This window comes from Camelus bactrianus, chromosome 9 (assembly GCF_048773025.1).
Source record: "Camelus bactrianus isolate YW-2024 breed Bactrian camel chromosome 9, ASM4877302v1, whole genome shotgun sequence".
Taxonomy (NCBI): Eukaryota; Metazoa; Chordata; class Mammalia; order Artiodactyla; family Camelidae; genus Camelus; species Camelus bactrianus.
Window position 1 is genome coordinate 33,871,715 of NC_133547.1, and position 23,428 is coordinate 33,895,142.

Here is a 23,428-nt window from a genome sequence, read left to right on the forward strand (position 1 = left end):
CTAGTGGTCACCACCCTTTTATGCCCACAACAGATCGCGCGCAACTTCGCCCGGGCCGTAAGCCCCGCCCCCGCTGCGCAAGCCCCGCCCCGGCCCCGCCTTCCCCCGTTCCCGTCCCAGGACGCGTTGCGCGGCCCGGGCCGGAAGTCGGCGGGGTCCCGGGTGTGTGTCTGAGTCTGTCTGTGTCTCCAGGCGGCGCGCGGCCCGGGACTAGCGCTGGGGATTCCCATCTGAGGCGTCACCGCTGTCACTGCCATCACCCACGGAGCCACTTCTAGACGGGAGTAGACCCGGCCCTTCGCCGGGCAGAGAAGATGTTGCCCCTGTCCATCAAGGACGATGAATACAAACCACCCAAGTTCAATCTTTTCGGCAAGATCTCAGGCTGGTTTAGGTGCGGGCTGCTGTGTTTGCGGGAAGGGGGTGTCCGGCAGAAGGGGAGAAGGCCCAGACCTAAGAATGACCCGAGGTCCAGGGAGGGAGCGTCAGGGACACCCTCCTCGTTCGTTGTGAGGAAAGGAGCGTGTGGACTGGGAGGGTCTTGAAAGGGGAATCCAGCCTCCGGGTCCCGGCACCCCTTTGACTTTCCCCGGCTCTTCTCCACTTGTGTCGTGCCCAGGTCTATCCTGTCCGACAAGACGTCTCGGAACCTGTTTTTCTTCCTGTGCCTGAACCTCTCTTTCGCTTTTGTTGAACTACTCTACGGCATCTGGAGCAACTGGTAACCAAAGGGGAAAAGGGTTGGGGCGGAAGCAGGGGGTGGGGGAGACGAAGCACTGTTTGCTTAGTGCCACGTAGCTCCTCACCAGGAGGTGCAGGTCTTGCCTTTGCCACCACCTCTGCTGCTGAGTTGTCTTCTCGCATCCACACCAGCCCGGCATGGTTACATTTCTTAAGATCCGGGACCATCAAGTGCAGCAGTTAAGATTTGAGTCCCGCCTCCTCCTCCTCCCACCGCCCACTCCGTCAAACCACAGTGACAAGTCCCCTCCTCATTCTGACAGATGGAAAGAGTCTTTTGTCTCTAACTACACACCTTAGCTTTGACCACTTTCTTGGAATCGGAAGAAACCCGTTTCCTGCCTCTCTGGGGGGAGTGGCATTTAGATTTCATCCTTAAAATTCTGAGAGGGCATGTCTGATATGTCCGCTTAGTTTATTATTAAGTCTTGAAATGAGGAAGAGGTTTTAACGGAGATATCTGGATAAATATGTTTCATTCTCTTCTCGTAATTTTATGCTGAAACTGTCTCATGATTTTCGTCTGGTCTTGACTGCAGTAGGAAATCCCATATAATTTTCTAAAAGCATTACATATCTTGAGTTGGTGGTTTTGGTGTCATCTTTGGTTATTTTTGGTTTTGACTGCTTTGGGAAGAGGTATATCCAGTGTAACTCTGGAAATGTAGTACTATTACCTAGGTATTTCCTGTTGAGTAACTTAAGGTCTTGTAAAACAGTTCAGCTAACAATAAGATCATCACACTTGTAGGTGTACTGATTTCCTCTTTAAATATCACACTCAGCTGAGAATCTGATAAAATTCTAATTAAGAAGACTTCATCTGGGTCCTTTAAAGTCCATTTTCAGAGAGAATTGCTTATCTTGATCTTTATTGAGACTGAACAATGACATTAGGTGATACCACCAGTTTTTGTGACATGAATACTTTCATATGAAAAGGTAGACTTTTCAATTCAAATAATTCAGTTTCATAAAAAATACTGAAAGAGAATGAAGGTTATTGGTTTAGTCACCACTTGAGTGTAAAAGGCATATTGAAGCATAATAAAATCTCAGTATATGTAGTAACCATTTTTAATACTCTAGGAATCAGATATATGTGTCCTGTAATATTAATACCCTTCAATATAGTGTACATGTTAAAAGCACTGTATTGCCTTAACTTGTATTGAAATAATCATACTTTATTATAAATATACAATATTTATAATGTATTTTGTCCCTCCTAAATTATGCCATATTGTGGCATATGTGCTAACTGTATCAAGACTGTATCTTGCTTTGCCTATGTACAGCTTTACTACAGTTACTTTATATTATAATACATTATATGTCAGTTGCATTGCATAAATTGCCTTCCATAGAATGAATTACGATGTGGAATGTCTTGTTCAAGGGATTCATGTTTGAAGTGCTTAAACCATCTCTTTATGGAAAGTTATGTTTAGTAGTTCTTTTCATCTGCAGAGATCTATTGAGGAAATTACTAAAACCATTGTTTTTCAAGCCATTTGTCAATATTCATCAGTATATAAGGAAAACATTAGTAATGCATGACTTGTTCTGCCCTCGGGTGGCTGACTCTGACTTTTGGCTGCTTCTCCAGTTCACTCTCTTTCATTATGTTGTATTTTACAGATTTACAGTCTAGCTTTGATCTACTGTCTGTCATAACCTAGGTTAATTAGCAGGTATTCATTATAATGTTACCAGGTCCACAATCACTTTTTCCCCAATATTAATTTTTATCAGTTGATTGAGAGTAAAAATATGTTCCTATTGAAGCCTTGGCAGACTTAGAAATTGCTTGAGCCTTTCCATAATCTGGCTTTTTGTCTTATTTAGACACTACAGATTTTGGTGGTGATCAACAGTTTCCTTATAAGACTAGATTATCTCTGTTCCTGAAGGTTCAATTAGATTATAAGTTTCTTGAGTAAATTTCTTACCAAAAAAAATTTTTTTTGGTCATTGTCATTTCTATGTTCCTTTTCATTCTGTAAAAATTAAGTTTCAAGATGTTATGAAGTGTCAAGAATCTTTTGCCATTATGGGATTAAAGGATAGGTTAAAACATACTCTCTCTTCACAAGTAAGAGTTCATAGAAACAGTTGATCTACTTGGAAAAAAATGTTAAATAGTTTTGGTTTTTGTTCAGCACCTTCATTTTAAATAAGAATTATAGTTGATTTATATTTTTAATGGTGAAAATGTACTCTCAATGGAAGAATAACAAAGCTCTTTGTCTATTACTCCCCCATTAAATATCCAGTGCCTTTTACCTTTTACTGGAGTGTTAACTTTTTTAAAGTGGGATCTTTTCTATGTTATTCAGGCACCTTAGTAAATGGCACATAGTATGCTTGATACATGTTTGCTGAATGAAAGAGTGAAGGAATAATGAATATAGGGAGTTAATTTACCTGCAGTAACCATGCTAACTACCCCTGTTGAGTCTGGGAGCAGTGGGGGTGAAGCATTAAATTCCTCCTTTCTCTTATTCTTAGAAGTTAGTAGGAAAATAGTAGAAATACCATTTGTGATATTTCCTTCTAGAGTTCTTTGCCTTCTAGCATTATATTTTCATTTACTTATTTATGTTGAGTAACTAATCACAAAGTAATATAATATGTGTAATAATATGGTTTTGTGCCATCTAGGATTAAGTTCTTTTTCCAGTTATAGAAAAAAGCCAAATTAGTGATTGCTTGAACAAGATAAAACTTGGTTTCAAAGAAGGCTATTAGAGTTTCAGACATCCCTGGCAGCAGAATGTCTAGAATGGAGAGAAAAAGAGGTAAAAAGTGTGTCCAGTGTCTTTTAAGGAGATTTATCTGGATGCTAACACACAGGTTTCACTTAACCTTTCACTGAGGTTTCAGTGGCTGAAGTTGTATCACATGGTCATGCTTAGTTACAAATGTCATCTTTGTTCCAGTCAACCAGGTATTTTGAAGGTCAAGGATTTTTCACTAGGCTCAGGAAATGGGACTAGAGAGACAGAGAAGCCAATCTGACCTCTTCTACAGGTGGAAAAGTGTAGAAGACCCAAGAGTTTTTACTTTCCAGAGTAGAAGAGCCCAGAAGCACCTGTTACCCAAATTTTCCCAGCATACAATGTTTTTTTCCCTAGTATTTTAATAAAGCTTGCTTTTATTTTGTTTTATGCTCTTCTATTTTATCTTTATTTCATGGTTAAAAGATTTAATTTCAGTGATTTTCTACCAAAGCTGTTACAACCATTTTCCCCTTAGACATAGGGGAAACTCATCTAACTCTGTATTAGCAAAGTAAGCATTTGTTCAAGATGTTCTAGGCCATACCAGTTACTGGTATGGTCCTACTTCTGTATAATATGTCATAGGATATGTTTGTCAAGTAATTCCTTGGTAAAGAAAAATGCTTCCATTAGTCAGATACTTTTCTGTAGAATTAAAAGTGTTAAATATCTTAGACTTTTGTTGACTTTTCCCTTATCAAAAGACATTACTTACAGATTATGGTGATGACTTTTGCTTTCCTATTCATTTATTTTAATGGAGGTACTGGGGATTGAACCCAGGACCTCATGCATGCTAAGTACAGTGGTCTACCACTGAGCTATACCCTCCTCCCCTGAGAATTTTTTTTTAAAGTAGAGGATTGTATAATGGAATGCAGTGGAGTTGTGGGTTTTTCACTGTAACTCTCATTATACAAACAACAGCTTATACAAATAACAGGATTCTAAGGATTTTCCAGTTTCTTGCTAATTAATTGATATAATGTAGTTTCTTCCATAACTACTTCAGTATGAGTCCCTAAAAGGTAAGAGCCTCCCCTTTTCAACATGATCTGATGCCATTCTTGCCTGTAAAAATTAATAATTTATTAATATCAAATATCCAGTGAGTGGGTGTTCAGATGTCCCTTATTGTCTCATAAATTCTTCTAAAAGTTGGTTTTATAAATCAAAATCCAAACAAGATCTGTAGTGTTTGGTTGATAATGTCTCTTAAATCTCAATTTATAGGTTCTTTCTCCTTTTCCTTGTTTTTGCTTTCAATAGACCTTACATAAAATCCCTTTCAGAAGTTTCTTTTGCCAGATGTTCTGTTAACATTTATTATATTTTGCTTCATTGATCAGGTTTCTTTTTTATATCTAAGAAGTTTTCCGTATTAAAATATCTTCAGAAAGTGGTCACTGAAAAAAAGTTTAAAAATACACTTTAATATTTAGTGTTTAAAGATAGGACCCTAAAACAAGTATGCTGCTTTTGGCAACTAACTTTGCATTATCAAGTTACACTTGGTGTGTAAATCACATAACCTTAAATATTCTGTTATCTTTATTTTCTAAGGAAGTTTATGCCATGTAGTTTAAATGGTAATTTATAATCAGAAACATTTGCTGATATTGAAGATGAGCAGTAAAATTGAACACTCTCCTGATGTATGTTAGGTGAGCAGAGAACTAGAAGTGGGCTTTTTCACGAGTTTGCCTACATAGTTGCAACGAATAATTTTCAAATCATGATACCAGGTTTAAGTGAAAAGGTCTTGTATCACAGTGCTACTTAAATTAAAATCTCATTTTGATGAGGATTAACATTACTGTGCTTTATCTAAACCTTTTTAAAGGGAACTTGGTTGCTGTGATACACAGAAGAGGTTTACCATTTTTTTTTCACTATTAAGGCAGTGTTTTGTGTCTGTTGGATGTGTATAAAATAAATCTGTGGTAACAAAATGGTGGGTATTACCTTGCTAGGGCTGCTCTGACAAAGTATCACAAACTGGTGATTTAAACAACAGAAATGTGTTGTCTTGTAGCTCTGGAGGCCAAAAGTCTGAGATGAAGGTGTTGGCAGGGTTGGTTCTTCCTGAGATCTGTGAGGTCGGTTGCTTTGCTGGCAGTCTTTCGTGTTCCTTGGCTTGTAGAAGCATCACCTGAGTTCTGTCCTCTCTTCACTTGGTGGTCTCCCTGTGTAAGTCTGACTGCCTCCAAACTTCCCCGTTCTGCAAGAACAGCAGGCATACTGGATTTGGGCCCATCTAAATGATTCAGTCTCAACAAATTACATCTGCAGTGACCCTACTTCCAAATAAGGTCACATTCGGAGGTACTGGAGATTAGAACTTCAACCTACAAATTTTGGGGAGGACACAATTCAACCCATAACAGGTTTTACTAAATATATGTGTAGATCAGAAAATCGATATATTTTAAAATTTATATTCATTTAGCATGGATACCTTGCCTTCTTCAACAACTAATTTACCTTTATTTAAAATAAAAGTCATACACAATAAAACTTTCAAATTGAGAAATAAAAATGTTAACAACCATATAGAGAGAGGAAAAAATAAACCTATTAAATACATAGACTAATGTCATTACCAAATTTGACTTTTAAATTTAGTTATAAAATTTCATGAACTCAAGGCAGAATGGTTAAAAATTCTCATTGTCAGGTTTTACTACAACAACAAAATTATATCAGTTTATCAAAATAGAAAGATTGTTTTCTGAAACTAAATTTTAGAAATGACTTACCACATTAGTCCTTTATCAGACTTCACTGTCACAGAACTAGTAGACGGTAGACCTGGGATTTGACCCCAGATACTCTGACTTCAGAAGCAGTGCTTTTAGCCATTTTGATGCTTCTTGTTTTTAAAGATCGAGCTGCTGATATGCATGCTTTGACCTGTCCTAAAGTTCACTGACTTCTTTCCTCAGCTGTGTCCAGTCCTCTGATAAGCCAACTGGAAGAATTCTTCATCTTTGATACCTTATTTTTTGTTTTTAGCATTTCTACTTAATCTTTGTTAAAAAATACATACTTCCCATTTCTCTGCTGAAATTTCTCTTTGATTCATGCATTTCCCCCCAGCTTTTCCATAGATCCTTTAACATATTGATTATAATTATGATAGTTCCAATATCTGGGCCAATATCTTGATCTGGTTCTGTTGACTGCTTTATCTCTTCACAGTGAGTTATTTTTCTTGCTCTTTTTTGTGTTTCTTGAAATTTTTGATCAAAGGCTGGACATTGTGAGTAAAGAATGGTAAATATTGAGGTAATGGTATTTATGACTAGATGCAGGTATGCGTCTTCTGTCAGGCCATTTGTTGGTTAGGCCTTTTGCTTCCAGTATTCTTCATGTGTGTGTGTGTCACGGAAGCTCTCTCTTCTTGCTCATGGCAGCCTCCCCTGCCAAGCTGTAGATGGCTGTTGATTGTGTGAGGTTGGTGATGAGGGCAGAGGGGCATTCATTAACTTGACCAAGCCTTAGTCTTAGGCAGGCCCTGTGAGCCTGGGCCTCAGGGGTTGGTTTTTTCCCAACATTTTTACCCACCCTTCCAGGACAACCGAAGTCTATCACATATATGTGGATGGTCTTGGGTGAGAGTGAGTTTCCTGCTCCTTCTTCAGTAATAGCAGAACATCTGCCTTGTGTTGGTGCAGGATCCTGTGCCCAATAGGATTTCCTGCACACCCTCCTTTAGTGGCTTTTTTTTAGCATGTGTAATATGACTCTTTAACATCACAAATAATGTATTTCTTTGTATATCTTGTAAAAACTTTGTAGTAACACACTTCCACTTCCTTCTGTCCTGTGCGCTATTCTTGTCATACATTTCACTTTATATGAGAGGTTAGCATACTTTTTCTGTTGACAGCAGATAGAAAATATTTTAGGCTTTAATGGTCAAAAAGTCTCTGTCACAGTTTCTCCATTCAACTATTGTAGCACAGAAGCAGCCATAGACAATATGTTAACATATGAGCACACTGTGTTTCAATAGAGCTTTATTTACAAAAGTGGATGGTGGTCCTGATTTGGCCTGTGGGCCATAGCTTGCTGACCTCTGCCCTAGAAAGTCAGATATCTTTTAAAAAATATTTTTATTAATATATATATGAGATATAATTCATATACCTTAAAATTCACTGATTTATGGTATACAGTTGAATGGCTTTTAGTATATTCATAGAGTTGTAAAACCATCACAACAACCCATTTTAGAGCATTTTTATTACCCCAAAAGAAACTTTGCACTGCTAGCCATCACCCTCTAATTCCCTCAACTGATCTGCCCTAACTCAATCACTAATCTTTATGTATGTGCCTATTCTGAACATTTCATATAAATGAAATCATTTGCATATAATCCTTTATAACTGGCTTATTTCCCTTAGCATAATGGTTTCAAGGGTCATCCATGTTCTGCATGTTTCAGTATTTAATTTAGTTTTGTTGCCAAATAATATTTCAGCAGCGTGCGAAGGTTCCCGTTTCTCTATCAACACTTTGTTGGTCTTTTTGATTATAGCCATCCCAGTGGGTGTGAAGTTGTTTCTCACTGTCGTTTTTATTTGCATTTCCCTGCATTGTAATTAGTGATGTTGAGTATCTCTTCATGCGCTCATTGGCCATTTGTGTCTTCTTTGGAGAAATGTCTATTTAGATCCTTTGTTCACTTAAAAAATTGGGTAATTTCTCTTTTTGAAGAGTTTTAAGAATCTTCATATATTCTGGATGTAAGTCCCTGGTTAGATATATGATTGGCGGATATTTTCTCCCACCTGTGCATTATCTTTTTACTTTCTTGATGTTGTACTTTGAAGCACAGAAGTTTTAAAATTTCAGTGATGTCTGTTACTCTTTTCTTTTGTTGCTTGTGCTTTTGCTGTCATATATAAGAACCATTGCCTAATCCAAGACTGTGAATATTTTAGCTTTCATGTTTAGGTCTTTGATCCATTTTTAGGTTAATTTTTGTGTGTGGTATGAAGCAAGGGTCAAAAATCATTTTTTTGCATATGGATATCCAGCTGTATCAGCACCATTTGTTGCAAACACTGTTCTTTCCACCACTGAACTGTCTTGACATTCTTGCCAACAGTTGACCATAAATGTGAGAATTTATTTGTGAACTCTAAGTTCTGTTCTGTTGACCTGTATGTTTATTCTTACGTCAGTACCAAGATTGTTTTGATTACTATAGCTTTGTAATAAGTTTCAAAATTGGGAAATGTGAGTCCTCTAACTTTGCTTTTCTTTTTAATATTGTTTTGGCTATTCTAGATCCCTTGCTTTTTCATATGAATTTTAAGAGCAGCTTATTAATTTCTCCAAAGAGGTTAGCTGGGATTTTGATAGGGAGTGAGTTGAATCTGCAGATCAGTGAGGGAAATATTGCCATCTTAACAGTATTGTCTTCTGATCCATAAACATGGATATCTTTCCATTTATTTAGGTCGTCTTTAATTTTTTTCAACAATATTTTGTAGTTTCCAGAGTATAGCTTTTCTACTTTTTTTTTTCAATTTATTCCTAAGTATTGTATTTTTTGATGCTATTGTAAATGAAAATTTTTTAAATTTCATTTTTGTTCACCACTACATTATATAGAATATAATTCATCTTGCATCCTGTAACCTTGCCAAGCTCATTTAGTTCTTAATAATTTTAGTAGCGTCCTTAAGATTTTGTATATCCAAGATTATACCATTTGCAAATAGAGATAATTTTACTCCTTCCCTTCCTGTCGGCGGACGTTTTATTTCATTTCCTGCCTAATTGCCCTTGTTACATCCTCCAGTACAATGTAAAATAGAAGTGCTGAGTGGACATTTTTTATCTTGTACCTGATCTTAGAGGAAAGCATTCAGTCTTTGGCCATTAATGATGCTGATGTTAGCTGTGGGTTTTTTGTAGGTGCTGTTTATTTGTTCAGGAAGTTCCCTCTACTACAGGTTATTGAGTGTTTTTATCATAGAAGTGTCAGATTTTGTCAAATGCTCTTCTGCATCTGTTAAGATATCTTGCGGTTTTTGTCCTTTATTCCATTGACATGATGTATTATATTGGTTGATTTTCATATAGTAGACCAACCTTGCCTTGTTGGGAATTACTAATTTAATCTGTTTACTTAAGAATCTTTTTAGATTTTCTTTTGACTCAGTTTTGGTAGATTGTTTCTAGGAATCTGTCTGATTCATCTGAGTTATCTAATTTGTTGGTTTATATTTAGTTGTTACAATCCTTCTTATTTCTGTAAAGTTAGTAGTGTCTTACTTTCATTGCTGACTTTAGTAATTTGAGTTCTTTCTCTTTTGTCTTGGTCAGTTTAGTTAAAGTTTGTGAATTTTGATGCTACTTCTAAAGAACCAACTTTTGGCTTGTTGGTTTTTCCTCCTTTTTTCTATTCTCAATGATCTTTTAAAGGTATTAAAAGTTAAAAAAATATTTTAAATATTTTCCTACATACTTACCATTTTCATCTCCATTTCTTTGTACAGATCTAAGTTTCCATCTGGTATTGTATTTGTACTTGAAGAACTTCTAATTCTTTTAATTCAGATCTGCTGGCAATGAATTCTCTGTTTTCGTTGTCTGAAAAAGTCTATTTTTGCCTTCATTTTTGGAAGATATTTTTCTAGATATAGAATTTTCAGTTGACACTTTTTTTTTCCTTTCAATACTTTAAAGACATTGCTTCATTGCATTCTGCCCTGGGTCGTTTCTGGTGCAAAATATGCTTGATAGCATATTTTATCTTTATCGTTCTTATGTCATAGCTATCTTTATCTTTATCATAGATATCTTTGTTTTTCCATATTTGATTTTTTTAACTGTCTTTAAGACTCTCTCTTTCTGTTTGGTGTTCAGCAGTTTGTGAGGTAGGTAGGATTTTTCTCCTGCTTGGACTTCATTGAGCTTCTTGGATATGTGATATTTTTTTTTTTTTTTTTGGAAAACTCCAAGCATTTTCTCTTTAAATAATTTTTCCTCACTATTCTTTCTTCTCCATTATTGAAAATTTAAATATATCTACTTTAGTCTGTCTGATGCTCTGAAAGGTTTTGAATGCCCTGTTCTGTTTGTTGGGTTATTTTTCCCCCATTTCATTTCTTCTTTGTGTTTTACTTTGTATAATTTCTTTTGACCTGGTTCTTTCTGTGTCGTTTCTGCTCAGAATCCCATGTATGTTATTCTTTTATCTTCAATGTTGTAATTTTTTTAAGTTTTTATCATTTCCATTTGATTATTTTATAGTTTCTATCTCTGTGGAAAGTCCCCATTTGTTCATTAATTTTCTCCAGCTTTGTACCACATCTTTTAACGTATCAATCATATTTGTCTTAAAGTCCCTGTAACAGTCTAACCTCTAGGCCTCTTCTGCTTCTGATTCTGTTGACTATTTTAGCTCTTGACGATGGGTCTTGCTGTGTTTTTCCTTCATCTTGTTATGTGCCTTATAAATGTTTATTCAGTGCTGGATATTATATTTAAAAGAGTAATAGAGTCTAATGTTAATAGTATTTATGCCCAGAAATGTGAACACTTTATTTTTATTTTTTTTATTTTTTATTATTATTATTATTATTATTATTATTATTATTATTATTATTATTATTATTATTATTATTATTATTATTATTATTATTATTATTATTATTATTATTATTTGGTCAGGTCAGAGGGTTTCAAACCTACCTACCTGGTGAATAGTTGAGCTAGGTTTTTTGTGTTTTGGTATTGCTAGTTAATTCCGAGAAGCCACAGACTTCAAGTGTTTCCAGTGGCTTTTACCACCTTGTGCTTCGGGTGTGAGATTTGGAGTACGGGAGGGTTTTTTCAGTGTTCCTTCTCCTCTCTCAGCTTTCAGCAAGCCCTGCGTACCTGCACCACCAGGGAGCCTGCTCTTGCTCAGCTCTCACTGGTAGATTGTTGTCTTTTACTTTAATCAAGGTTTTGGTTAGGGGGTTAGGGGTTGGGTATTTGGTTCTCCTGTTGCAGCCTCAGTATCAGGCAGACCCTTTATACCTGAGGGTCAGAGTAGGGGTTGTTAATGTCCCTGCCCCTTTTCCCACCTCTCGCTCCAGCCTTGTATCAAGAGAAGGAGAGAAGGAGCAAGAGTCCTGCTCCTCTTCCAACAGGAGACCTTTGCTTTGTATCAATGTAAGATCCTGGGCCCAAGCTGGCTTCAGCCTTGCCCCCAGTAGCAGATGGCTGTTTTTTCTGTCTCTTTCAGTGGCTACTGACCTTTCCTAGTCACCAGAGGGTGGGCAGATTCCTACCCCTCACCCAGCAGCATATGGCTTCGTTTCTACCCCTCTTGCAGTTGCAGTTGGCTTTTCCGTGGGCAAGGGGTGTGAGTGTTTCTCCTTAGATGCTTGAAAATGATCCTTAGTATCTTTCTGTATATCATATTTAGATGTTGTCTTTTTAGAAGATTAGTTCCTGATGAGTAGAGGCTGAATCTTTTAGATTTTTAGAGAAGATGACCACTATTTGGTTATTATTATAATATGCCATTGTGTTTATTCTTTTCCAGCTTAGGTTTGATTTCCGACTCCTTTCACATGTTTTTCGATAGCACTGCCATTTTGGCTGGATTGGCAGCGTCTGTTATTTCAAAATGGAGAGATAATGATGCTTTCTCTTATGGGTAAGACTTTTTTAAAATGTTTTAATTAACGTATGAGAAGTACAGAAAAAAAACATAATTCTCAAACTTGATGAATTTCCACAATTGAATACACTAGTATGATTTGAACCCTTGAAACATCCCACCTTTTTTTTTTTTTTTGCATCTAAGTTCTTTGCATCTTGATTTTACCAAAACTTTTTAGGTGAGATTATTACTAGAAAGGGGAATTTCTCAACTTTTAACCTGTTTTGTTTTGTTTTGTTTTGTTTTTTGGAGAGGAGGAAAAAGAAAAAGTTTTAGTATGTGAAAATGGTCATGTTTCTTTTTCTTTTTTGGGTGATATATTGCTGTTAATTTACTTAAAATCATTATTTATATTACTTATATTTTATATTACTTATTCCCTTCAGCTCTGCTTTTATGTAATATATTTCTCATACTCTTGCTAAATTTGGATAATTAACCCAATATTTGCAGAGTGTTCTTATGCTGAAGGGACTTTATTTAGAACAACTGGCCTCACTTCGGAGCCTAGTACCCTTAGACGCAGGGCTTGCCTTTTGCCATCTCCAGTTGTGGGGAATAGTGGGGTTTCCATTGTTTGATTTACACTGCCCGAGTGTTTTCCGTTTTTGAGCTCATAGAATATTTTACAATGTCGCTGTAATTATGTGTAAGCAATGCTCAGAACTAATATCTTCTTTCTCTCTCTCTCTCACCCGCTTTCTCTTTCCTGCTCCCCACTCTCATCTGCTTACTTGTTGTCACTTGTCCTCTGTCTTTGCCCCTCCCTCTCCCCTGTGAGAGCTCGCCTGCACTCTCTCCTTTTTCTGCTCTTTCCCGTTTCACTCCATCTCTTGTCCCCATCCTCATGCACCTCCTCTCCCTTTCCTCCCTCCTAAACTCCCTTCCCTCTTTCTTGTTCTTTCTCTCTAGTTACTTGGGTCTGCGCTCATGACCTTTTTTCTCTCTCTCCCTTCTCCTCCCCCATCCTCTCTTTCTTCCTCCCTCACATCTTTTCTCTTATTCTTCCCTTTTTCCTGCTCCCCCCTCTATGCTGTGCCACTGTGTCTCTCAGGCTCTTTCTCGCCTTTCTGTCCCAACCTCTTCAGCTGTAGTGTTTTCTCTCCCTTTCCCAGGTGCTCTTTCCTTCTTTCACTGGTTCTCCTTCCCTGAGCACCCCCTTTCCCGTGCAGGTTCCCTCATTCTCTCCCTCTCCTGTTCACATCCGCCCTTTTACAGGCGCTGTTTCTTGCACCCCTGGTTCTCTCTTCTACCTGTGCTGCCCCACTTCCACTTTCTTTCCAGCTTTGCTTTTGACCTTGAGCACACACTCTGCTTCTTCCACATGCTCTTGTTCTCGTCTGATGTTTTTCAAGGGCCCACTATGAATTGAATACTTTGCTACTTCTAATGATATAAAAAGGAGTAAGTTAGGGTTTCTGCCTTAGAGGAGCTTGTGGTCAGATGGGGAAGCAGTTCTGCAAAAATACCATGATAACTATACATTGATTGTGACAAGTGCTGAAAGAGAGAGAGATGAAATTCTGTGACAGAACTTGCTGTTTGGGGTATAACCAGAGTGATATGGTTACTTGTAAAATTATAAAAAGTGAAACAAAGATACTAATTATATTATTTTTATACTATAGAGCAAGAGATCCTGTTTATCTATAAATCTAAACAGCTTAAAAGCTCAGAAAAGAACCTATTTTATGGCACTGTATAATCAAAAGATTCTTAAGTATATTTTGAATCATTAAAGAAAGATTGTATGTGAAGTTATAATTTTGTGTTGGAAAATTAGTAATTCATACATATTGTATATAAAGATCTAATTAGAATATCTTATTAAACAATCCTTCTGGATAAACTGTAAGTGACTATAAAGATTCTCCTCAGTTCCTTAACTGTTAGGGTATCTATTGTTTTCTGTTTAGAATGCACAGTCTTTTGTTTTCTATTTAGAAGGCACAATCTCCTGGTGTAAGATGGTGTTTAGGAATACCTTTGAACACCTTCAGTACCAGAGCAGGTTTTACTGATTCAACTTTAACTAAAATATATGAGAATAATATTCTTGCCACTTTTTAATTTGTTTATCCTGTCTTCTCTTTATTTGTTTTTGTTTTTGTTTTTTTCCTTTTGAGAAGGGAAAATTTAGGGAATAAAAGCTGATGTAACGTTTGAAACTATTAGTAATTGCTGTAGTAGTAAGTAGCGGCAGTAGTGAATGTACGGGTGCCAGTACATCAAAATGACACTCACTAGGCTAAGCCCAGTGCTGAATCCCCAAACCCCCAGTTATTTAATATGATCACAATAGCAGACCGACTGTAATAGAAGAAACAGTAGGAGGGAGTCTGAGAGGCAGGAAAGACTTTTCAGTCTTTCTTTATGTAAAATCATCTTTGTGTCTTGTCACAGTCCTAGTTTTGAAATAGCAAAGCCAGAATAAAAGTGATACACCTCTGATAGGTAGACAGATGCATACGCACATGCTTATATACGTATGTATGTGTACTTGTATCTTCTTTGCCCTGGCTAAAGAATCCAGATACCATCATACTTAAATAGGCAATAGTACATTCATGGATCATGTTTTAATTCCAACACTCAGTCTGTTCAAGTCTGTGTAGTTAGTCATGTGTAAAAGCAAGTGTGTCTAGTCTAGACTTCACAAGTTTTTCATTTTAACCCTACAGCCAAGTTTAGCAAATATATTACACCTAATTGAATCACTTTAGCCAAACAATTTATCAGAATTTATGGAGCAGCTAAATAGGCTAAGCTTTAGGGACAAAAAGATGCCTGAAAAGCAGTCTTGCCTTTGATCTTGAAATCTAGTGGAACTCAAGGACAAAAGGCTTTCAATCAAGCATTAGCTATGGGATTAGAAGGGTGGAATAAAAGAAAAGTGCTTTTTATTTTGGGGGCAGTAACCCTGCTGTTATATTGGATAAATTCCTAAGTGTGGATTATGGAAAGCAGGCTGTGAATTCTTTGAATTTAATGAAAAGAAGTATATGCTTTGACAAATAATATGTTAATTTAATTCACTTATATGTATTAGAAGGTAGAAATATGTATTATTTCCAAGTGTAGAAATATACACTGTACCTCATGGAAAAATAAAATCTTTCCCCAGTGCTTCACATAGGTAGGAGGCAGAAAGCTGCAGAAGTCCATGGAGAAAAAGACAGGTATTTTTAAAATAGTTTAATTAGAATTCTGTGAAACTAGAATTGATTCTAAACATAGGTAATTGAAAAGTTTTTGTTAAATTTATTAATCTTAGAAGAAGAGTTATAGAAATATAAATCTCAAGTTGTCTCTGGGATAATTCAGAAATAATTTTATTTTCCTTCAGGTCAAAGCTCCACTTGCCAAAGAGTTGAAAGCTGAAAGGTACAAAGCAGAAAGCATAAAGAGTTCTTAGAAAAGAAGGAATTAATAAGTTATAAAAATCCCTTTTTTTCAAGCTCTTTTCTACTTTTTATCTTTGTATCCTTCCTTCTTTGCCTACTTACCTGGTCCTGTTCTTTCTTCTCCAGTGGCAACCTGAAATTTGCATTTCTGTGAAAGGTCTCTCTAAACCTACTGACTGTAAAAAGATCGTTTGATTGGCTTGTAGAAATCTGTGTATTTTGTGGCATTCTGCGGTTAAACGTAATTCATAATAATTAAATTCACTTCCTCAATTTTATAACATATGTACAATAAAACATATTATACGATAAACGCTTGCACTTTTTTGGCCAGTAATAATCATATAATATAGTTTAGAACCTCTGAATATATGTGAATTGTATGATTTGATTTTTTTAAGGAATAAGTTAATAACGCGGGTGTTTACTTTGCTCTCCTTTAGGTATGTTAGAGCAGAAGTTCTGGCTGGCTTTGTCAATGGCCTGTTTTTGATCTTCACTGCTTTTTTTATTTTCTCTGAAGGAGTTGAGGTATAGTAGATAATAATTAGTCAGTAAATTATGTTTCTGTAATAAAAATGTTTACTAACTAAAGATGCATGTAATAGAGCTACTTTTTACACTAACATTAAGTATTTATTGAGGATGGTCTTGGATTAGATAAAATATTATGTTGTTACAGGAGGAACTTACAAAGTAATTGAAAAAATTTTATGTAAAACTACTTGAAATGGAAAATAATTATATAATAGTGCTTTACAAGCTGTTAATGAAGAATTGACACTATGAAAAGTACAGACACAATGCTGGCAGTGTGGTCCAACGGGAAGAGCACTTAAAATAGAATCTGAAGATTTTGCCAGTGAATCTTTAGTATTTGGTATATTACAACAAAGAGAAAATTTGAAGATTAATCAACTTAAAATTAATGACAATATTATAAGATTCCAAAGAAGGATGGTTTTAGACCAAATATTCATGCTTTTAAATGTTTGTATTTATCTAAAAATAGCAACTGTTACATTTTCTGCAGTATGTGAGCATTGGCTTTATTTCTTTTAACCGTTTTGGCAGATAATTTTGGAGTGATTTTAATTCTGAATATAACTAAAAAGTTTTAAAAATTTCTTTTTGTTTTTACCTGCTGATCCGTCAGGAATTACATCAATGCAATTTGCTTGTATTGTGTGTTTTCTAGAGAGCATTGGCCCCCCCAGATGTACACCATGAGAGACTGCTGCTTGTTTCAATTCTTGGGTTTGTGGTAAACCTAATAGGAATATTTGTTTTCAAGCATGGAGGTCATGGACATTCTCATGGCTCTGGTATGATGGTTAGAACCCTTTGTTTCTTCATTTTCTGGTTTCTTTCATAATTATTCACTTTTGAAAATTGATAATTTTTAAGGTTAAACTCTATATTGATTTTTAATAATGAAAGTAATATGTTAATAGGCTCTTATTAATGTCTTCCTGAACCATCCTTCCCACTTTTCTATGTCCCTCCCTCTCAGTACCTTCTCAGGGTTACAGATACTGTCGGTTTGGTGTGTGGGTATCTTCCAGACCTCTGTAGCGCAACGGTTTAGTGTGATACCATTTATATGAAATAAACAAACATCAAAAACCACAATACAAATCTAGTAACTCAAATATTATAGTATACGGGTATATGAAATGTATTATACAGTCTGTCTTTGAGAACCTTCTGCCTAGTATCCATCAAATGTACCTTCTCTTGTTAACAGACACATAAAACTCCATGGTGTGGGTTGCCATGGTTTATTTAACCAGTCTTCTTTGGACACATGTCGTTTCCATTGTTTCGCTCTTTCATATGAAGCTTCTCCTTGGGAACACATGCAAGTGTTTCTTCGAACTGTCCTGTCCTCTACAGTAGCCATTAATTACATGTGACTATTTAAGTTTAAATTATGGTTAATTGAATTTAATAAAAATTCAGTTCCTCAGTTACAATAATGACATTTCAAGTGCTCAGTAGCCACATAGGGCTACCATATTGGTCAGCAAATATAGATTTCCATCATCACAGGAAGTTCTTTAAATTGCAGCGAGCTGGAATATGAGTAAAGTTGCTGAAACACAGGATATGTAGTTTTTAGTTTCAGTAGAGGTTAGCAGTTTTCCCTCCAAATGACTCATTCACATTTACCCCAGCAAAAAATGCAAGTACCAATATTCCCTCGCCCATATCAAAACATAATATTATGGGTTTCAAACCATTCTGCTGATATTTTAACAAAAATGGTACCACAGTTTATTTAGTATTTCTTTGACTGGTAGTGAGGTTGAAAATCTTTGTATGTTTTTAGGCTGCTCAGATTTTTCCTCTTCTGGAATTGTCCTTTTTTCTTTTTTTCCTGTTTTTCTGTTGTCTTATTGTTAATCCATTTATATAAGCATTTTAAAATATATTTTGTATACTAAGTCTTTGTTTTATGTGTTGCGAATATCTTTCTCCAGTCTATTGTTTGTCTTGAAACTTTTACATAGAGGTTTTTAATTTGGATATAGTCTAGTTTTTCTGTCATACATATTTTATGTTATGTTTTCTGCTTTGTTTAAGGAATTTCCCATCCCTGAATTATAAACAAATTCTCTTATAATTTAATACTGTGAAAATTTTGGTTTTATGGTTTGTTTCCCATGTACTTTGGTCCTTCATCTGTATGTAATTCATTTTTGTGATGGGGTGAGTTAGGACTTTTTTTTTCTCAGTGTGAAAAAGCAGTTTTCCAAGCACCATTTATTAATCTGCTCTTTACCTCATTAATATGAAAGTACACTTTTACCGTATATTAAAGTGCCTTATGTATCAGATCTGGCCTGTTTATCTTTGGCTGCCCCACTGTCACACTGGAATAATTGCTATAAATTTTATGTTTTAATATCTGGTTGGGTTAGTCCCTTTCTCTCTCTCTCTCTCTCTCTCTCTCTTTTTTTTACCCCAAAGTTTTTGGACCTATCTTGCTCATTTGGTATTTTTCATCAGCTAGTCAAGTTTTATAAAAAATCTTTTTGGGATTTTGATTGGGAATGCATCATCTTTTGTTTAATTGTGGAAGCTGACATGTTAAATTTTATACCCTTTATTAAATTGTCTTAGATACTTTAATAAAGATCTTTATATTTTTCATTTAGTTCATTTTTAGGTAGTTGAGAGTTTTTCTTACTATTGAGAATGAAAGCTGTTATTCCTGCTTGTCTTAATTGTATAACCAGGACCTCTAGCACAATGTTGAAGAATGCTACTTAAGTTTTACCACTGGGTCTGATGGTCTGTTTCTGATAAAACCACTTTATCAAGTTAAGGATATTCTTTTCTTCCTGCATCTATTGAAGTAATCATGTTTTTTTCCCCCTGCTTTATTTAGTTTAAAATTAGTAATTACATTGATAGATTTTTCTCATGAGGAACCATCTTTAAATTTAAGAGGTTAAAATTTAGGTTTGTAGTCCATTTTGAGTCAATTTTTGTGTATGGTATGAGGTATGGGTCCAGTATCATTTTCTTGTGTATAAATACCTGGTTGTCTCAACAGTATTTGTTGAAAAAGATTTATTTTTCCCAATGAATTGTCTTGGCAGTCTTCTCAACAATCAGTTGACCATGAATGAGAGAGTCTGTTTCTGGACTCTCAATTTTGTTTCATGGATCTATATGTCTTCCTTATACCAGTACCATGCAGTCTTGATTAATGCAGCTTTGAGGTAGATTTTGAAATCAGAATATGTGAATTGTCCAACTTTATTCTTTTTTAAAGTTGTTTTGGCTATTCTGGGTCCCTTCTTGCATTTCCATATAAATTTTAGAATCAGTTTGTCAATTTCTACAAAAAAAAAGGCATCTGAGATTTTGATGGGAATTGTATTGAATTTGCAGATCAATTTGGGAATTACTGTCATCTTAACAATGTCAAGTCTCCTGATCCATGAACATGAGATACCCTTCCATTTATTTTTAGCATCTTTAGTTTCTTGCAACAATGTTTTGTAGTTGTTAGTGTACATGTCTTACACTTCTTTTATTATATTACTCTTAGGGCTTTTTTTTTTTTGGCTACCATTACAAGAGGGATTGTTTTCTTAATTTCATTTTTGGATTGCTAATTGCTAGTATATAGGGATACAGCTCATTTTTGTATATTGAACTTGTGTCCTGCCATGTTGCTGAAATTGTTCATTATTCTAATAGGTTTTTAGTGGGTTCCTTAGAATTTTTGAAATACAAACATGCCATATTTTATTGCACTTTGCAGCTTTCACGTATTTTACAAATTGAAGGTTTGTGGCAGCCTTGCCTTGAACTAGTCTGTTGGTGCCATTTTCCCAGTAGCATTGCTCACTTTGTGTCTCTGTGTCACATTTTGGTAATTCTTGCAATATATCAAACTTTTCCATTATTATTATGTCTATTATGATAATCTCTGGTTAGTGATCTTTGACTACTATGACTTGCTGAAGGTGCAGATGAATGCCAATCAAAATGCCTTTTTTTTTTCCCCTGCCTGATTGCCCTGGTCCGATCCTTACATAGTTAAATAGAAATGGTGAGAGTGGACATTCTTTTCTTTTTCCTGATTTGAAGGTGAAAGTATTCAATCTTTCTTCATTAGATATGAAATTAGCTGTGTTAGCTGTAGGTTTTCCACAAATGCCCTTTATCAGATTGAGGCAGTTTTTTTCTATTCCTAGTTTACTGGGTGTTTTCATCATGAAAGGGTACTGGATTTTATTAATGACATTTTCTTCTTCATTTTTAAGATGATTAGTTGGGTTTTATCCTTTATTCTATTTATCTTTATTCTGTTAATATGGTGTATTACATTGCTTGATTTTCAGACATTAAATCACCTTTGCATTCTTAGGATAAATCCCATTTGGCCATGGCCATAATCCTTTTGATATATTGCTGGATTTGGTTTGCTACTATTTTGTTGAAGACTTTTGTGTCTTTATTCTTAAGGGATATAGTTTTGTAGTTTTCTTTTGATGTCTTTGGCTGATGTTGGTATTAGGGTTATACTGGCCTTATATAACGAGCTGGGAAATGTTCCCTTCTCTTCTATCTTTTTAGGGGCATAATAGTGGAAGAATTTTTGAAGTACTGGTACTTTTTAAATATTTGGCGGAATTCACTAGTGAAGCCTGGGCTTTTCTTTTTTGGAAGTTTTAAAATTATTAATTCAATTTTTTTGCTTTTTATAGATCTGTTCTGACTTATATTTCCTCTTGAATCAGTTTCAGCAGTTTGTACATTTCTAAAAATTTGTCCATTTCATCTAAATGACTTACGATTGTTTATAGATATGTATTAAAAAGTATGCCTTTTTAAACTTTCTTTTGTTTTATTTCCATGAAGTCAGCAGTGATTTTGGTAATTTTGCCTTCTTTCATTTTTTTTCTTGGTCAGTCTTTTTTTCAAAGAACCCCCTTTTGGTTTTATTGGTTTTCTCCATTGCTTTTCTCACCTTTATTTCATTTTATTTCTGCTGTAACATTTCTTATGCACTTTCTTCTTGCTTTGGGTTTAGTTTTTTTTTTTTTCCTTCCTCTTCTAATTTCTTAAGGTGAAAGATTATATTATTTTTTAGATCTTTTTTAGCATAGGCATAACAGCTATAAATTCTTTCTCAGCACTGCTGTAATGTAACCTGTAAGCCTGAGTATTTCATGTTTTCATTTTTGTTAATCTCAAAATATTTTTAAATTTCCCTTGTGATTTCTTCTTTGACCCATTAGTTATTTAGGAATGTGTTTTTGATTTTCTCATATTTGTGAATTTCCCTAGTTTTCTTCTGTTGTCAATTTCTGATTTAATTTCATTGTGATCAGATGACATATTTTTTAATTATTTCAAATTTTAAAAATTTATTCAGTCTTGTTTTATGCTGTTGCATTTGGTCTATTCTGGAGAATCTTCCATTTGCCTGTGAGAAGAATATATATTCTGCTTTTGTTCGGTAGAGTGTTCTGTAGATGTCTGTTAGGTCTAATTTGTTCATAGTTATTCAATCTTCTGTTTCCTTATTGACCTTCTACCTAGTTGTCTATCCATTACTGAAAGTAAGGTTGTTTTTTTTTACATTTAATTGTTTTAGGTTTTGCTTTATGTATTTTGGAGCTGTGTTGTTCATGCATGTATTTTTATAGTTGTTATATCTTCCTGAGGGATTGAACCTGTTATTATAAGATGTTCTTTTTCACTCACAATAATTTTTGGCTTAGAGTATTATGATAGCCATTCCAGCTTGCTTGCTCATGCACTTTCTCTCTCTCTCTTTTTACTGCTTGCATAGTATATTTTTCTTTCTGTCCTTTTACTTGCAACCTCTTTTTGTTTTTGAATCTAAAGTTTACCTCTTCTAGACAGAATATGACAGAATATAGCTATACTATATATTTTTTAATCCACTTATATAATCTCTGTCTTTTGATTGAGGTGTTTAAATAATTTACATTTCATATAATTACTACTAGGGTAGGATTTACATCTACTATGTTAATATTTGTTGTCTATATCTTCTGTCCTTTTTGATACTCCATTTCTCAATTCTTGTCTTTTATATAGATATTTTCTAGTGCACCTCTTTAATTCTCTTGTTTTTTTTAACTGTACATTTTTAAGTTATTTTCTTTATTGTTCCTGTGGGCATTACAAGTAGCATCTTAACTTAAAACTATCTAGTTCAGATTAATAATAATTTAATAATATACAAAAACTTTGTTTTAATATACTTCCATTCCCACCTCCTTCTTTGAATGATTATTGTCAGAAAAATTACACGTTTTTATAAGTCCATCAATACAGTTTTATAATTGTTGCTTTATGCAATTGTCTTCTAAAAGGTATAGGAGAAGAAAAAAGTTATAAATTTAAAAATACAGTTACTCTCTCTTTCATAATTACCTTTACTGGTGCTCTTTATTTCTTTATGTGGATTTGAGTTACTATTTAGTATCTTTTCATTTCACTTGTGAAGAATGCTTTTGTTTATGTGGAAATGTCTTATTTTTCCTTTATATTTAAAGGAGACTTTAGTTGAATTTAGAATTCATGGTTGAGTCTTTTTCTATTTTGATTTTGTCATCCCATTGTCCTTTGGCCTCCATGGTTTTTGTGGTGAAGTCTGCATTTAATCTCATTCAAGTTCCCTTGTCCTGATAAGTCATTTTTATCTTGTTATACAGCCTTCAAGATTTCTCTCTGATATTCATCAATTTGATTGTGATGTCTCTAGATAGGGCTCTGTTTATTCTGCTTGGAGCTTCCTGAGCTTCTTGAATGTGTAGATTAATATTCTTCATCAAATTTGGAGAGTTTCCAGACATATCTTAAGATATTTTTTCTTTCTCTTCTCTTTTTGAGACTCTTGTTATACTTAATTTGATATACTTGATGTTTACACAGGTCTCCAAAGCTCTGTTCATTTTTCTTAATTTTCTTTTTTCCTGCTTCTCAGAGTGGATCATCTCTCTTGATCTGTCTTCAAATTTGCTGTTTTTGCCGCCCACATCTGTGGTTGGGCCCTTCTAAAGTATTTTATTTTAGTTGTATTTTTTTAACTGCAAAATTTCTGTTTGGTTCTTTTTTATCATTTCTATCTCTTTATTAATGTTCTCTATTTGGTGAGCCATTGTTATACTTTCATTCTTTAGACATGGTTTCCATTAGTTCTTTGACTATTTTTGTAATAGCTGATGTAAAGTTTTTATCTATTAAGCCCAAAATCTGAGTCCCTTTCTGGAGCATTTTCTGTTGGCTTATTTTTTTTTCCCCTGTATGTGTGGAATACATTCCTC

At 34.9% G+C, this 23,428-nt stretch overlaps 1 protein-coding gene and 1 non-coding gene across 4 annotated transcripts in view; one reads left to right on the forward strand and one right to left on the reverse strand.

Moving 5' to 3' along the window:
• The window catches only part of SLC30A7 (solute carrier family 30 member 7), an 83,450-nt gene that overhangs the window by 259 nt on the left and 59,763 nt on the right, over positions 1-23,428 (forward strand). The window contains exons 2-6 of one of the 3 annotated variants that reach the window (XM_045513261.2): positions 193-394; positions 620-721; positions 12,082-12,195; positions 16,049-16,136; positions 16,804-16,930. In XM_045513261.2, the coding sequence (XP_045369217.2) occupies positions 315-394; positions 620-721; positions 12,082-12,195; positions 16,049-16,136; positions 16,804-16,930 (511 nt within the window). In that variant the 5' untranslated portion in view covers positions 193-314. Of the gene's footprint in view, positions 1-144; positions 395-619; positions 722-12,081; positions 12,196-16,048; positions 16,137-16,803; positions 16,931-23,428 lie in introns of those variants that run through there. The other 2 variants (XM_074370051.1, XM_010950455.3) reach the window with 2 other exon arrangements.
• TRNAL-UAG (transfer RNA leucine (anticodon UAG)) lies at positions 4,283-4,356 on the reverse strand. The gene has a single exon. It is a non-coding gene; the product is annotated as a tRNA-Leu (tRNA).